This window comes from Glycine soja, chromosome 6 (assembly GCF_004193775.1).
Source record: "Glycine soja cultivar W05 chromosome 6, ASM419377v2, whole genome shotgun sequence".
Lineage (NCBI taxonomy): Eukaryota > Viridiplantae > Streptophyta > Magnoliopsida > Fabales > Fabaceae > Glycine > Glycine soja.
In genome coordinates, this window is record NC_041007.1 from 31297046 (window position 1) to 31312034 (window position 14989).

The 14989-nt window shown below is 33.1% G+C and overlaps 1 protein-coding gene across 1 annotated transcript; it reads right to left on the reverse strand.

Moving 5' to 3' along the window:
• Window positions 1-5396: 5396 nt before the first annotated feature.
• On the reverse strand, window positions 5397-10870 carry LOC114416779 (rab3 GTPase-activating protein non-catalytic subunit-like). The gene is made up of 8 exons (XM_028381787.1): window positions 10339-10870; window positions 8132-8266; window positions 7723-7917; window positions 7207-7268; window positions 6915-7072; window positions 6239-6387; window positions 6011-6154; window positions 5397-5738 (listed from the first exon to the last, which is right to left on the reverse strand). Exons 1-8 carry the CDS (start codon window positions 10693-10695, stop codon window positions 5556-5558), a joined length of 1383 nt encoding a protein of 460 aa, XP_028237588.1. The 5' UTR covers window positions 10696-10870; the 3' UTR covers window positions 5397-5555.
• Between the last annotated feature and the right edge of the window lie 4119 nt (window positions 10871-14989).

Consider the following 14989-nt stretch of genomic DNA (forward strand, 5'->3'; position numbering starts at 1 on the left):
CACCAAATTTTATGAAAATGCCAAAAGTTCCTTTATTGAAAACAAAAACCAATACTTATAGTGTATCTGAACAAAAAGATAAAAATAGACATGAGCCTTCTAAATAGTTTGGGCCAAAATTACAATAAATAAAAATTATTAATAAAAATAGAACATATTTTAGTATGGGCCTTAAAATTAATCTGGGCCTTCATCAACAATTAATAGTTTTGGTAGTGTCTTTGCCTCTGGGCCTTCATCCTTATCCACTTGGGCCTTCATCCTTCTCCACTCGGGGGCTTTGTCCTTCTCCACTTGGGCCTTCGTCCTTCTCCACTTGGACCTTTAGCCTGTATTTGACCAGTTTCAGGATTCTCATCACTAAAATACATTGGACCTGTGAGTGAGAGAAAAATAAGAGCACAAGAAACATCATACAACAAAGGCTTTGCCTCCTCTTAAGTGTAGGGTCCGGGGTTAGGGTTAAGGATTTACAACCTAGGGTAAGGGTTAGGATTTAGAGCATTGGATTCATTGACATGAATACATGAGATTGTAAAGCATTGGATTCCCTGACGTGAGCAGATAAGGGTATGAAATAAATTGAACCTGTAAGTGAGACAAAAAGAGTGCATGAACCAAGTGGCCAAAAACAAGAAAAAATTAGTAAGAGTTGGAGATTTCAATCCATGAGGACAACTTTTGACACTTAGATTGTTATTTGTATCAACTATTTTGGTTAAAATAATGTTTCACTCTCATGGTTTTCATGTCAATAAACCTATTAAGACAAATTTTGGGTATTGATCCATCCCTCAAATGCATGAACCAAGTGACAAAACATAGGAAAAATTACTAAAACTTAAAAATTTCAATCCATGAGAGCAACTTTGGGCCTTTAGATTCTTATTTGTATCTAGTGTTTTGGTTAAAATAATGTTTCAATAACATATTTTTCATGTCAATAAAGCCATTAATTCAACTTCTGGGTCTTGATTCAGCTCTCAAATGCACGAACCAAGTGACAAAAGATAAGAAAAAATTACTAAGACTTGAAGTAATGAATGTATGAGGGCAACTTTGGGCACTTAGATTCTTATTTGTATCAAGTGTTTGAATTTAAATAATGTTTCATTTCATAGTTTTCATCTCAATAAATCCATTAAGACAACTTTTGGGTCTTGATTCAGCTCGCGAACACATGAACCAAGTGGGAAAAGATAAGAAAAATTACTAAGACTTGAAGATATGAATCCATGAGGGCAACTTTGGGCACTTAGATTCTTATTTGTATCAAGTGTTTTGGTTGAAATAATCATTCCTTCCCATAGTTCTTCAAAACTCGATTCAAGGTTCATTGCTTGAGCGAGGTATTTATCCAAACCCTGAAAATTGAAAGAGCTGCCAGAAATTGGTGGTGGATGTGCAAATGTTTGTATGGCCAGGTGCACAATGGTAATATACAACTCCAGGCATGTGAGCTTGGAGATGTCTACAAACATGGAAAACATAGTCATTACATCCTCATCATCATGTAACATGCATGCAATGTACCTGCCACAATCACCAACAAATGATACAGGAAATTGAAAATGAATATCCTTCACCACTTCACCATTTGGTAGACTAATGTTATTTCCAATAGCCTACTTCAAGGCATTCAATGACATTATGTTGTCAAGTTGAACGATCTTTGGTGAACTGTTTACAAACGTTGAGTCATGTTTAGTTGTTATGATCATGCCATCATAATACACAATCACATTGACTGATGACGAAGCAATGGTTTAGGGTACAGGGTTGTAGAAAGGTTTCTGGTTGAGGTGATGGATCAAACTACCTTACTGCATACCATATTTATAATGTTTAATGGCTTGTCACATACACTTCAAAATGATCGACCAAGATGCCACCAACAAAATCAACGTCCTAGATATCACCGATTGGAGCAACGAACATTGAATGACCAAGATTCTATCGACAAAATCAACAGCCTAGATATCACCGATTGGAGCAATGAACACTGAACAACCAAGATCCCACCGACAAAATCAACGGCCTAGATATCACTGAATGAGTTGTGTTACTGTTACATTTTTCCTATAAATACATTGCATGTATTGCCATCATATATGCTAACTAACATACTCACTTTCTCTGGTTCTCATATATCCTTTTTTAAGTTCTTCTTGATGTTAGCACCAAAGCCTAAACAATGACATCTACAATTGATCATTTTCTTTGGAAACAACACCTTCATAGATATGAAGAAGTATGTAATACATACTATTTAATTGAATGTTAATCAAGTCATGAGTCAGAAATGATGATGTTGTATTATTTTCATTTCTTCAGGTAACTAATGATGTAATCAAGTCATATGCTCAGACAATGCCCTCTTTAGATCCCAAAATTGAACCTTTGTTGGTTCAAGTTGGGTTTTCAGATGTTGCAAATCTCGGACAAGTTAAAATCAATGACGCTTTAGTGACTGCTTTGGTTGAAAGGTGGAGACTTGAGTCACACACGTTTCATCTTCCTGTTGATGAATGCACAATCACCTTGGAAGATGTTGCTCTATAATTGGGTTTATACATTGATGGTAGACTAGTTATTGGCCCAGCATATTTTGATTGTGAACAAATGTGCACAGAATATATAGGTATTGTTTCCTAGAGAACGTACTAGTGGGATCAACACTTAAACTAAAGTGGTTAAAAGAATACATGTTGACTCTCCTAGCAGAACCCACACCACAACAACTAACAGGCCATTGTAGAGCATACATTTTATGGTTCATTGGTGGGATGTTGATGCCACACAAGTCAAGGAATAGAGTTCACCAAATGTATCTATCCTTATTAGCAGATTTGATCGGGCTAACTGATAAGTTGGGGTTTGACATGTTTAGCACATCTGTACAAAGAATGTGTAGGACTATTTATCTCTCATCCAAAAAAATGGGAGGATGTACACTGTTATCATAGTCTTGGACATGGTATCGCATGTCGTTCATTCAACCAAGGGTCGAGCGCCAACCGTCATATCCATTGGCAAATAGGTAAACCAAAAATTCCAACTCAAACAAAGCTCATTTTTCAATAATGTATCCGACATTAACTTATCACATTAACCGAGATGGAGCGGTAGAGGCCTACGATTTTGTGAAATCCCACGCGGTGATGTCATTGACTACAGGTTTAGATTCGACAACATGCGTAATGAGGAGGTTGAATCCTTTGTTTTTATATTTATTTATTCAAATGTCAATTTTATTGTTTTTAAAATTACTAATGCAAATTAATATTTTAGCTCTACTGGATGTCTTACAGAGATTTTGAGTCATTTATGCCAGAAAATGCATACAATGATTCCAAAATATGAAGTGTTTCTAAATATATTGACATATATTTAGAAAAAAATAAAAATATTAATGATAATGATATTTTTTAAAAAATTATATAAATTAAAGATAAATTTATTGTTATGAATTAAATTAATCATTTATTTTAATTCTAATGAATTAGGTGATGAGATCTTATAAATAAGAATCCATTTTTAGTAGATTTTTAATTGTTATTTATTGATGGTATATTAAATATATTTATATTATAGATTTATCTTTTTGCTAAATTTTATTATAGTTTTAAATATTTACTACTATAGATGAAAAAGTTTTTTTTAAAAAAAAACTAAAAATAAGAGAGTATTTAATTAATATGAAAGATAAGAAGTATATTAGGATTTTGTTTTTGAGAAAAAGAGTTATATACTAATAGTGTAAAAAAATTTACATAATCATCTAATGACAACCCACCATGTATGATAAGTTTGTTAACTTTTAAAAAATTATCATAAAATAATTCAAATGGTCATTTATGATTGAATGAATATTTATTTTACACTATCATGGACATTAAACTTGTGTTATGCCTAAGTATATTAGGAAATTGTATATAAATAATGAAACAGTGAAATAATATAAGAAGTATTATTGATGTTTTTCCATATTATGTGAAAGAAAATAAGGAAGTAATGAAAAAAATCTATAAATACAGTCAGTTATAATTAGTACATACCATAATATAACACATATTAAATATTTTTTTTATAAAAACATATTAAATATTTAGTTCTTAATATTTTACAAAATTATACAATATAGACTCCAAAATATTTACATACATAACAAAAGCATTTTGCTACCATATATAATAAACACTAGAGAGTTTGGCTTGCAACTATATATAAACTAATAAACATGTACATTATTTTGTGATGATTCTCTACTCATAGAGCTAACCTCCCATGTATCTAGTGAGGAACGTAGTTTAGCATAGAAGGAGGAACTCGCGGAGGTGAAGAAGATAAAAATAAAATATGAATTGTTTTTTCCAAGTCAATTTAGGTATAACAATCAAGAAAAGAAAAAGGTATAACAAAATTCTAATTTGTCATTACAAAAAGATGATGCCAAAGCCATGTTATAGGTCCAACGGAAAGGTTTTTATTAAGTTAAGAAAAAGACAAATTTAGTGTATTTTTTATCAGTAACATTGTATTAACCATTATCTTGGGGATGCCACAAGAAAAGTTTGTCTGATCTCGTAGCTTACTTTATCGTGATCAATCAATGTTGTCTTTTATCAGCTCTTTGATATAAATTAAATTTTGTTAGTAATTAACTTCGTTATTTTTTTTCTTTGATCAGTTTTAATGACCGAACTAATAAAGTTTTCATTCAAACAAACAATTAAAACCAAATTAAAGTTGTATTTTGTAGAGGTGAATGAAAAGGAATGAAATAAAATGAAAGAGAGATAAAAGTGGAGTTTAGTATAGATAGAAGAGAGGTGAAAAGAGATTAATATTTTAAATTAAACTAGTTAGATGAGTAATAAAAAAAAATAATCAATTATGAATTTATAATTTTATCCCAATCTTAAAAATAAAATTGACGGACAAAAAGATGTTTTTTTTTGTTACCATAATTAATTATGCGGTAATCATAGTCGATTCAGTTTTTTTATTTTTTTTACAAATATGATGCACGTTACCTTTTTGTGATAATTCATCATGTTGAGTTATTTTTTAAAAAATAAATTCAAAGTGCATAATCAATTATGTTTGAACATAATTATGTGGTTATAATTTTTGTAAAAAAAAATTAATGTTGCATTTGCAAAAAAAAAAAAAAGTGTAATCAATCCCACGGTTCGTGCATCTGCTTGATAAAAATAAAAGTAAAAATTTATAATCAGTTAATTACCAATTCTAAAAATAAAAAAGCTTCGCTCGTCCTTTCTTGATCAAGCGCCTTACTACACTTTCACCAAAAGTTTTCATTAAGAGATGCAGGGATCTTTATAGTAACTTTAGCAATATATCCTTTTCACTAAGCTAGGGCACTAACGGAAGACAATAATCACCATTACTGAATTGAAATGCAAGTGGATCCACCATTCTATGATCTCGCATATAACGGGCTTAATAACATCATGCTGTCTTTTTCTTTTTACAAATATTGTTTTTGATTTAGCAAATAGAAAGAATAAAAAAATTAACGACAAAAGCTATCAAGAATCCAAGGTTCTATTTAAGACTGATATCTGACCTGAGTCCCCATTTAACAAGAAAACTTCCAGAGGGACATAAGGAGAGGACACTGATGCTCCAAACCTGTAGCTGGGTTGTAACATTTTACTACCTTTTGTGCACGAAATCGTTCTAAGACGTTGTCCGGTTCTCATTTGCCAGATCTGGAGGACATTATCAATCAAGGAAAGAAATTAAGAATCTACCAAGTAAGAACACTAAAGGTTCAATTCAATCCTAGTAGAAGACTGGTTCAGTTTTTTATGCACAAGAATAAAAATGTAGAGGATCAGTGCTACACTGACAGTAAAAATGAGAATATACTGTTATATTATAGCAATTATAGATTTTTCATTGCACAATTGCAGCCAACGCTTTCCAATAGTTTTACAAAAAGAGGTGAAAACACACTTATAATGCAAGGTAAAAGACTAACCTCAATAATTCCTTTCCTAGGTGCATGAATAGCCAAACACAAGCAATAATCACTCTTCAATGGTTCAGAATAAGAAGAGCTTGATGATGCTATATCTTTGTTCACCAACATCTCCATGAATAGACAGCTGGCATCCCTATATCCCTGCAAAAAATACTAATTTTCATTTTGATATTTCTTTTGGGAAGAGTGAGGTGGTGGTTGGGGTCAAAAAGTTCAAAAGAAAACCTTCCATAAGCGCACCACCACAAGTGCTTGAGTATCAAGCAGCAATATGCGACCAAGTGAATCTGTTATAGCTGCCAATGTACCACTTGGTGATAAGGTAAGCTTCTCACCTTTCCTAGGGTGATCCTTTAAACATGTCAGAGGTGAAGCTGCATTGAACCATGAAGGCAAAAAGTAAGATAATAGGATAAGAATTTAGAAATGGTGCAGCAATAATGAAGGACATTAACTCTGCATTTTATCGTTGAAAATCCAGTTGGTTCAGCTATATCTGTTCTAACAGAATGTGCAATGGGATTTAGCTAAGTATTCATTATTTTTTTTTAGACACTCATAATGAGTTTCTCAGTATCGAAGTACATCAATTCCACCAGTGTTAATAAAATGCCAAAAAAGGAAAAGACAGGTGTCCTGTAAAACAGTTATTCTGCAGAACTTTCCTTTAACAAGTATCTAAGTATTCATTAACTTATTCTGGAGTGAGTCCTTTTCTTCTAGTTATAGTTAAAATATAATAGGATCACTTTTCTATTGTCAAAATCAATCCTATTTAGCAAGATAATATGTATTTTTCTTTTCCTTTTACTAGGCTTGACCATCATCCATATTATTATCTGCAGGAGCCTGTGTACTTATAATCACAGAAGGCAAGCACTATAATGGGTGTTACTCCTACCTCGAGCAAATGGCCGAGGCTTCAGATCTGACTTCTTTGGAGACGACCGTTCATTCCGCCATATCAACTTAGAAAAAGAACTTATAGTGGAAAATGTTGCAGGTACAACTTTAGACAAGATAGCTCCCACTAAAGACCTGCCTTTGTTCTCAGAAAGTCTTCCAAAGGATCAAACAATAACTTGGTGAATATAATACTATATTACTATGACTTCAAAAAAAATCATAGAGCAAATCAGAGCACATATTGACAAAGAAGTACCATAAATTATACCAAATAATCCATCAAGTACCTGTATGCTGAAATCACGGCATCCTCTCCAACAGCCACTGCACAATAATATCGTTGATTTGACTGCCCAACAATAAAAGCAGCTGAATTCAAATACCAGAAATAATTTCAGAAAGCTCCCATTATCTACAGGTTCAAATAAAACCACAATAATTATGGAAGGACAAAATGAAACTGAGAAACACAAGCCACACAAGAAATCAAAGACATCACCAAACCTATTATACTTTTTAAAAGGTCACAATTTTCAAAAGTGATTACAGTGAGTGAGTTTTTTTCCAAAAGGAATAAGAAATTTTTAAAAGCCTACTAACACCTGAATAAGTATACAATTAAATGAAAGAAACAAATGTGCCTTCACAAATCTTATATGATGCTAAGACATACTAAAATATTTGATGATAATTTCCTCCAATCACTTTTCTGTATTTCTGTTGTTTGGATTTCATGAAAATAAATTCAAATGAACACCATTACCATGCCAGACAAAACACAATCATTTAAGAGAATAATTTACCTGTTGTTGTTCCATAAGTGGAGGGGGCATTATGCCAGTAATTGCTGCATCAGCACAAGTACCATACTTGCCAATATTCCATAACTGGTAAGGTATTTTTACATCAGTATTTTCAAAATCCTCTGAATCTTGGCTCTTTGGGTTTTGATCTGAAAATCGAGAGTTTGCTTCTTCAAACCATTTTTGCAGCATATTCTGCATTTCAACATTACAAAGCCTACAATTAGACTCATAATCAGCCACCACAAATCCAAAATTCAGACTGTAACAACGACACCCTATTTCACTTTTAATAAAATAAAGTATTCCAACACCAAAAAAAATAAAAAATAAACAAAGTTTTACATTTCCACTCATCTATATTTCAGTGAAGTTCCAACAGCCAAGAGATACAGAAACTAGTGTTTACCTGAATATCAGAGCCATCAAAACGGGCAATTACACCTGACATAATGAGACAAAACTCTTCTGAGGAGGTATCTTGAATCAAATCTTTCTTTGTTCCACGAACTCTTAACTTTAAAACTCGTTCAGGATAAATCATCTACAGGGAAGCAATTTGATATAAAACCTATGATTAAACTAATGCAAAAAAAAGGGACAAATATGCATGTAAACTTTCATATTATCTGATTTGTACACCTTACCTACTTGCCAATCTTAAATCTGCACCCAAAATTTTAATTATATTTTAAACTTCATTTGTTCTTTTCGAGCAGTAATATTTTGGAAAATGCTAAAAGGTACAAAACAGATTTTTTGAAACTCAAAAGTATAAATCTTTCTCTCTCTGAACAACATTTCTCTATCTTAAAGCAACTCTCTCTCTTAACTCACTTACCTATTCCTATCTTAATTGGTTAAAATGTCATTCATAATACTTTTCACCAAAAAATCATTCATTTCAAACAAAATAGCACTATTAAAATATTTTTTTACTTCTTAAAGGAGGGCAACGGATGAAGGCAGATGGATCCTAAGTCCTTCTGATCATCTACAAAGGACTTTACTAGCTGAATTAACTGGCACATTAATTTTTGGAAATTCAACCGTTGAGATTGTAACTAACTTCAGCATTTGTGATACATGTATTTCATTTTATCACACTTCTAAACCATTAATTTTCTAATCAATGATTATTATTACACATTATCTTCCAGATTTATTGCGTTGCAGAATTCCTTGGATCTGAAATTGCAACTCTGTTGCTATTGCAGTTGTTATGGGTGTTGTGGTTGTGTCATGTGTCATGCATCCTCTTGTCATCTTTGGCCAATTGAACTTTGAGTCAATGTTATGCTAATTTTTATGCATTTTACTTTTATTTGAATATAATTTAATTTTTTATACATATATAATTTATATATAGTATATATTTCAACCAATGTTTTAAATCCTGGAGAGCAACGTGCAGCAGCTGGCTTCAAAAACACTAGTGAAAGAAAGTATAGCAGAATAGCTTCTATTTTGAATTTTTTTTTACAGTCTACTCAATGAATACTATACACATAAAAATGATCAAATTTACTCAAAATTTATGACATTCATAATTCATAATTAACAATAAAAAAGTCATAGATGTCTTAAAAAAAACATACCAGTAATTACCAACAAATGTCAAATACAAGCTTCCTAGATGGGAATTATCAGTCATCAACCATCATCCTCTAAATCCAAGTTGTCTTAATCGTTTTCACAATTATTACATCTATATATTTCATTTTTGGAAATTAAAATCCTAAAATATCTGTCCAAGAAAGCTCTATTGTCTCCGTTCAGATGGATTTTTTGGAATCAACACAGCGCTGCTTTAGTACCCCCACTATGGTCGCTATTCAGCCCGCTATGGACACTACACTAAACTGATCTGCTACAGCAACATCTGTAGCGGGCAGGGGCTGCTTGCGGTGCGGCTATCGAAAACCCTGATTTCAACCACTGTACGACTTCTACTGTTTGCCTCTGATACTATCCGCATAAATACAGTAGATCATTAGTTTTCCGTCATTATTTGCAATCCGCAATTGATATCCACTTAAGAGCATCCTCTTCGCATTAGATGATCCCAAGGTTTTTAAAAAATGGTCCACATGACCATTATTTAAGCCGTATTATCAAGGTTTTTCAACTGTCCGCAACCGCAACTGGGACCACATCGGTCGCATTTGTCTGTAATTTTCCGCGATATCAACAAACGTGATGAAACTGCAACGCGACTGCCATCGATATTTAAAACCTTGGATGAGCCAAGTCCAAGATTTTACACCCACTAAATTGAGGGGGGAACTTTGAAAGATAAACAATAGTTATAGCCATTGATTAGAAATTCAATCGACGACATTGTACAAATTACAAGCACACAAATAACAAACTACGAAATCGTTAAACTCCCAACCATTAAACCTTTATAATTCATCTCCCAAACAAACGCATCGATCCAACCGAACAACACAAGCATGTTTCTCGGGTCTCAAATCGCAATTCTCCCAAAAAGTCTTAACCCAGCAAAACGCCAAATCTAAAAAGGGCTAAGGAAGGCACAATAATTTCTCCCTAAAATTCTTAACCAACAAGAAAGGCATGAAGGCGGGATGGGAGGGGCAACGATGAGATTACCTGGCGGTGAATCAGTTCCCCTTGGAGGGAGTAGAGGAGGAGGTAGCCGGAGGAGGTGCCGGCGACGATGACGCGGTGGTCGCGGAAGGCGAGCCACTCGAGGGCGGAGATGGACTCGGCATCGATGGGGGAGAGGTCGGGTCGGATCTTGAGGGGCGGCGGTGCAGCGGCGGTGGAGTCGGAGGACCAGGAGAGGAGGAGGATGGTGGAGCGGTTGGCGAGGAGGAGAGAGTGCGTGTCGATGGCGCAGAGGAGCTGAGGGGTCTCCACCAGCCAGTGGGGCTTCCCCGCTCCCAGCTCGCCCAGTTCGTCGCATGCTATGCAACCCAACTCCGTCTTGTACGATCGCCGGGACATCGCTTCTTCTCAGATTCCACTCACACACCCAACAACGGAAGCCAAATGCATAAAAGTACCTGTCCTCGATGGGTAGAAGATTTAATTTCGACTTAATGCTCGTCGGGAAAGGTGCGATCCCAGAAGACAACGATGCCACACTTCCTCCATGTATATTAAATTTTAATTTGAAAACAAAAATAAATATAATGGTGATTAAAACTATTTCAAGTCAAAACCGTCGGAATTTATACTTTGTGTCGGTTTAATTAGACGAAAATGACTAAATGAATGTATTTTAAAAAAACTCGAGGATTAAATTGAATTTTTTTAAAAATTTAAGGATAAATTGAATCTTTTAAAATAATTTGAGAATTAAATTGATAATTAAACTTTTAGTTTCAGCCCAAACAAAAAGTAAATAAATAAAAAGCATATATTAAACACTCATAACATCTTTAGATCATTAGTGGTGTAAATATATATATCTATTTTGGTCCTCGAAAGTATAAGATGTTGATAGATTGATTCCTTTAAGATGAAAAATTTGAATTTAATTCTTGAATGTGAAAAAAGTAAAGATATTGGTTTTGTCGTTAATTCTCTTTCATTATCGTTAACATGCACACGTGACATTTCTTACGGTTAACGATTGACATATGTCATCCACATGATTGTTACATGTCTAAAAGTTGATTTTTCAATCATGTCTTTGAACTTAACTTATCATTTTAGTCCCCGAACATAATCATTTACTGACATTTTGATCCATGAAAGCACTTTCAAAATTTCAACTAAGTTTTACATGTAAATTATTAGCATAGACATTACCATTTTTTGTCACTTTCATTCTTTATCCTTCTTATTTTTCATGAGGTCGACATGTTGCGTACTGAACACCAAAATGTTCGACTAGAGTGGCAAACATGTCAATAGATCGAGCAAGAAGTTGATGCCACCATGTTAATGCATGTCCTTTTAAAGAAGTTGGAAAGACCCTACATAAGATAACATCATCGTTAGTGTATAAGTTTACTTGGGTGATGTAGGCTTCTAGGTGTTCATCTAGATATGTGGTTTCATCATATCGTTTGATGTTCAAAGGTTTCCATCTAAGAGAAAAGGGAGCGTCAAGGATGCAATTGACGAAGGGATGTTGACAATGTATCCCAACTTGCTCACTCTGGGATCTCTGATGAGAACGTCCAATGGTGTCATCTTGACGGTTGGTATCATGTGAAGAGTTTTCCTTTGTTGCTTCAGGTTGGTGTGTAGGCATGGTATTCTATGTGTTTGGTTGCAATTGTTGCAATTGCGCTAAGATAACTTCGTGTTCTTGGCCCAATGCTTGCAAATCTACTTCTTGTTTTTGTCATAACACGACCATCTCCTCGACGTTTTTCTTTTGTAGAGCTTCCAACTACTCCCTACATCCCTGTATCATTGAACTTTCCTCCATGGTGGTCAACCTAAATGTTGAACTCTTGGTCACTACCATAAACTCTTTTTACTGAAGGAAATTTCACTTCAGCCCTGTAACGAGCGCAAAATATTCTAATCAAGTTCTATACTTGTTTGATTTGTTGGATGTCGTGTTTTCTTTAGACTAAGCTCCTTCTCCGGCGTGGAGTGGGTACTTGAAAATGGACTCTAGTAGTAAAGTAAGTGTTTGTCTAAGGTGTGTATAATGTGAATAGAAACTAACTTACTTCGTTCCAATATGTCCATTGAGAACGTGCCATTGGTTAGTGGTAGTCGGTTGAGACTGACTACCTACCGATCCCGTACAATACACTTTCTACTTGGGACAAAAAGTTGTCCCACAATCTTTTGACTAACAAAAATTAGAGATTTTATCATGTTCTCATCAGCTTGATTTTTATTGTTCACTAATCATTTTTCAAATCAAATCAAATGGAAAATAAAAATATTTATCATGTAAAGTATCATATTTTTTAACAAATCAAACGAACCCAAAAATTATCATAAATATGTTCTTTGCACAAAGAAATTTAGTTGATGGACACAATTAATTAAGTCGCAACTTCTAATAGAAAAATATACTTAAATATATTTTAGGGAGTAAAGACACATACTTTCTTTGAACACTAATATACTACTAGTAAGTAATTTTAACTAATTTTTGTGTTAATTAAATTTTTTAGTTAATACTAGTATCATTTAATTATACTAATTATATTTTAAAAAATCAAAATGATTTTCATTAATACTTGATATAAAAAAAAAGAATAATTAGAAATAGAATGTCAATTAATTAATTGAAAATATTTTTAGATGGTTTTATTGAATAAGATAAAAATTAAAATTAATTAATATTTAAATCCACTAAACTTTTTTCTCTCGCTTATAATTGACTACTGAAATTAGATGCACACAATTTTAATATAGACAGATTCAGCTAATTTTCATATTTCACGCATATAAAATCCTGGATATTTAATTAGTCGGGATATTGATCTCGTGCACACTCGAGCCAGGTTTTACAATCCAAATTTATTGCCTCACATGCTGAACACACCTTTGAAAATCTCAATTTCCTTTCTTCAAGGATAAACGTACACTTTTCATTACTCAAACATTAAATTTCATCAATTTACAATATATTAGAAATTTAAATGGATTTTCCCGGTATTGATCTTTAATTATGAAAGCATCTTATTTGTTTCCCATATCAGTCATTTTGCTCCTCCAAATTTAGAGTGCGATTGAGAAGACAGGTTTTGTGGAGGATTTTGACGGTAGCGAGAAGAAAAGTGGCGAAAGAAAATTTGAGTTTAGACTTTTAAATATGTTTTTGATTTTTAATAAATATTTGATTTTGTATTTATTTTTTAATAATTTTTTATTTTGCGATGAATTTAGAATATAATAATAATTTTATTTTTGATCATTGAACATTTATTTTTAACCACTAATAAATTAATAAAATTTGTTTTTGTGTTTGCTTTGTGATAAATATTTCTCATTTATTATTAATACATACTAAAATAATATTTACTAATTTATTAAGAAGTAAACACAAAATTTTCTTTTTTTTTCAAAGCTTAAAACAAAACATCAAGAATAAAAAATAAAATGTTATTTTATTAATAACTCAACATAAAATAAAAATTTATCAAGAAACAAATAAAAAATCAGATATTTATTAAAAATAAAAAATGATTTGAGTTTATAATTGTTATTCAAGGTAAAGTCCTGAATCAACACCCTCGTATATATATCTTGTTACATAAAACCTTATCTCTATTCTTTGTATCCTAAACAATATAACAATATATAGTCAAGCATCACTTTGCTGCAACCAAAGAATTCAAGCTAAAATCAAAAGTAGCGCTGCTTTGTGAAAAACAACTTAATATATACTTCTCTATGTGACTCAAATAATCTTTCTGTAGTTCCTTAAAACTAACTAGCCATGCTATCATGTGCATGTTAAGATAAAATAAAATGTTATAAAATGTCATAGCTGTCTAAACTATTCAGGACCAAGTATTGAGATTAAACGTCTTTTTTATAAAGATACAAAAATTGATTTTCCTCATTTTGAAAAGGTCAAAGTTTTCATTTCTTCGCTGTGAACTTAAGTACGAATAGGTTACGCCTTTTGTCGATTATTATGTTTAATGTTGGGTTTGTGAAAACCAAAATCATTAGGGAAAATTGAGATTTAACATCGATTATTGTTTACTTGATGTTATGGGAAATATTTAACATCGGCCTTTGTTTACCTGATGTTAAATATCCTCTTTCTTTCTTTTCCTTGTTTACCTCTGTCACCATCGTTGCCACGCACTGTTATGGCTCGCCGTCGTCGTCACCACCGTCCCGACTGATCACCACCGTCACGAGTCATCATGGACGGCGTCTCCACCGTCAGGGTTTGTCATCAATGCATTGTCATCATTGTTGTAGGTAAACACGTAAACTGACAGGGATGACAAAACTAAGCCATCTCCCCTCTAATTCTTTTGGCGAGTTGAATATCCTTAGGCATTATGGTAACCCTCTTAGCGTGAATGGCACAAAGATTGGTGTCTTCGAAGAGTCCCACCAAGTAAGCCTCTGCAGCTTCCTGGAGCGCGGAAATGACACTACTTTGAAACCTTATATCCGTCTTGAAATCCTGAGCGATTTCACGAACCAAACTGTTGCGTGTATCTCTCAGCGTTTAGAGCTCCATCGCCCGTTTTTCGGCAATCACCCTTAGTAGGTATTTTTATCTTCTCTTTCTTTAACAAATTGGTACACTTGAGCATGAAGGAACTAACTGGTACTCTAATTGAAGGAACTAATT

Excerpts from the sequence above, each read along its gene's own strand:
- LOC114416779 (XM_028381787.1), bottom strand. The coding sequence starts at position 10,695 with ATGTCCCGGCGATCGTACAAGACGGAGTTGGGTTGCATAGCATGCGAC. Across the intron at positions 7,269-7,722 it reads CACTTATGGAACAACAACAG|TCAAATCAACGATATTATTG; the intron begins GTAAATTATTCT and ends ATTGTTGGGCAG. Across the intron at positions 5,739-6,010 it reads CTAGGAAAGGAATTATTGAG|ATCTGGCAAATGAGAACCGG; the intron begins GTTAGTCTTTTA and ends AATGTCCTCCAG.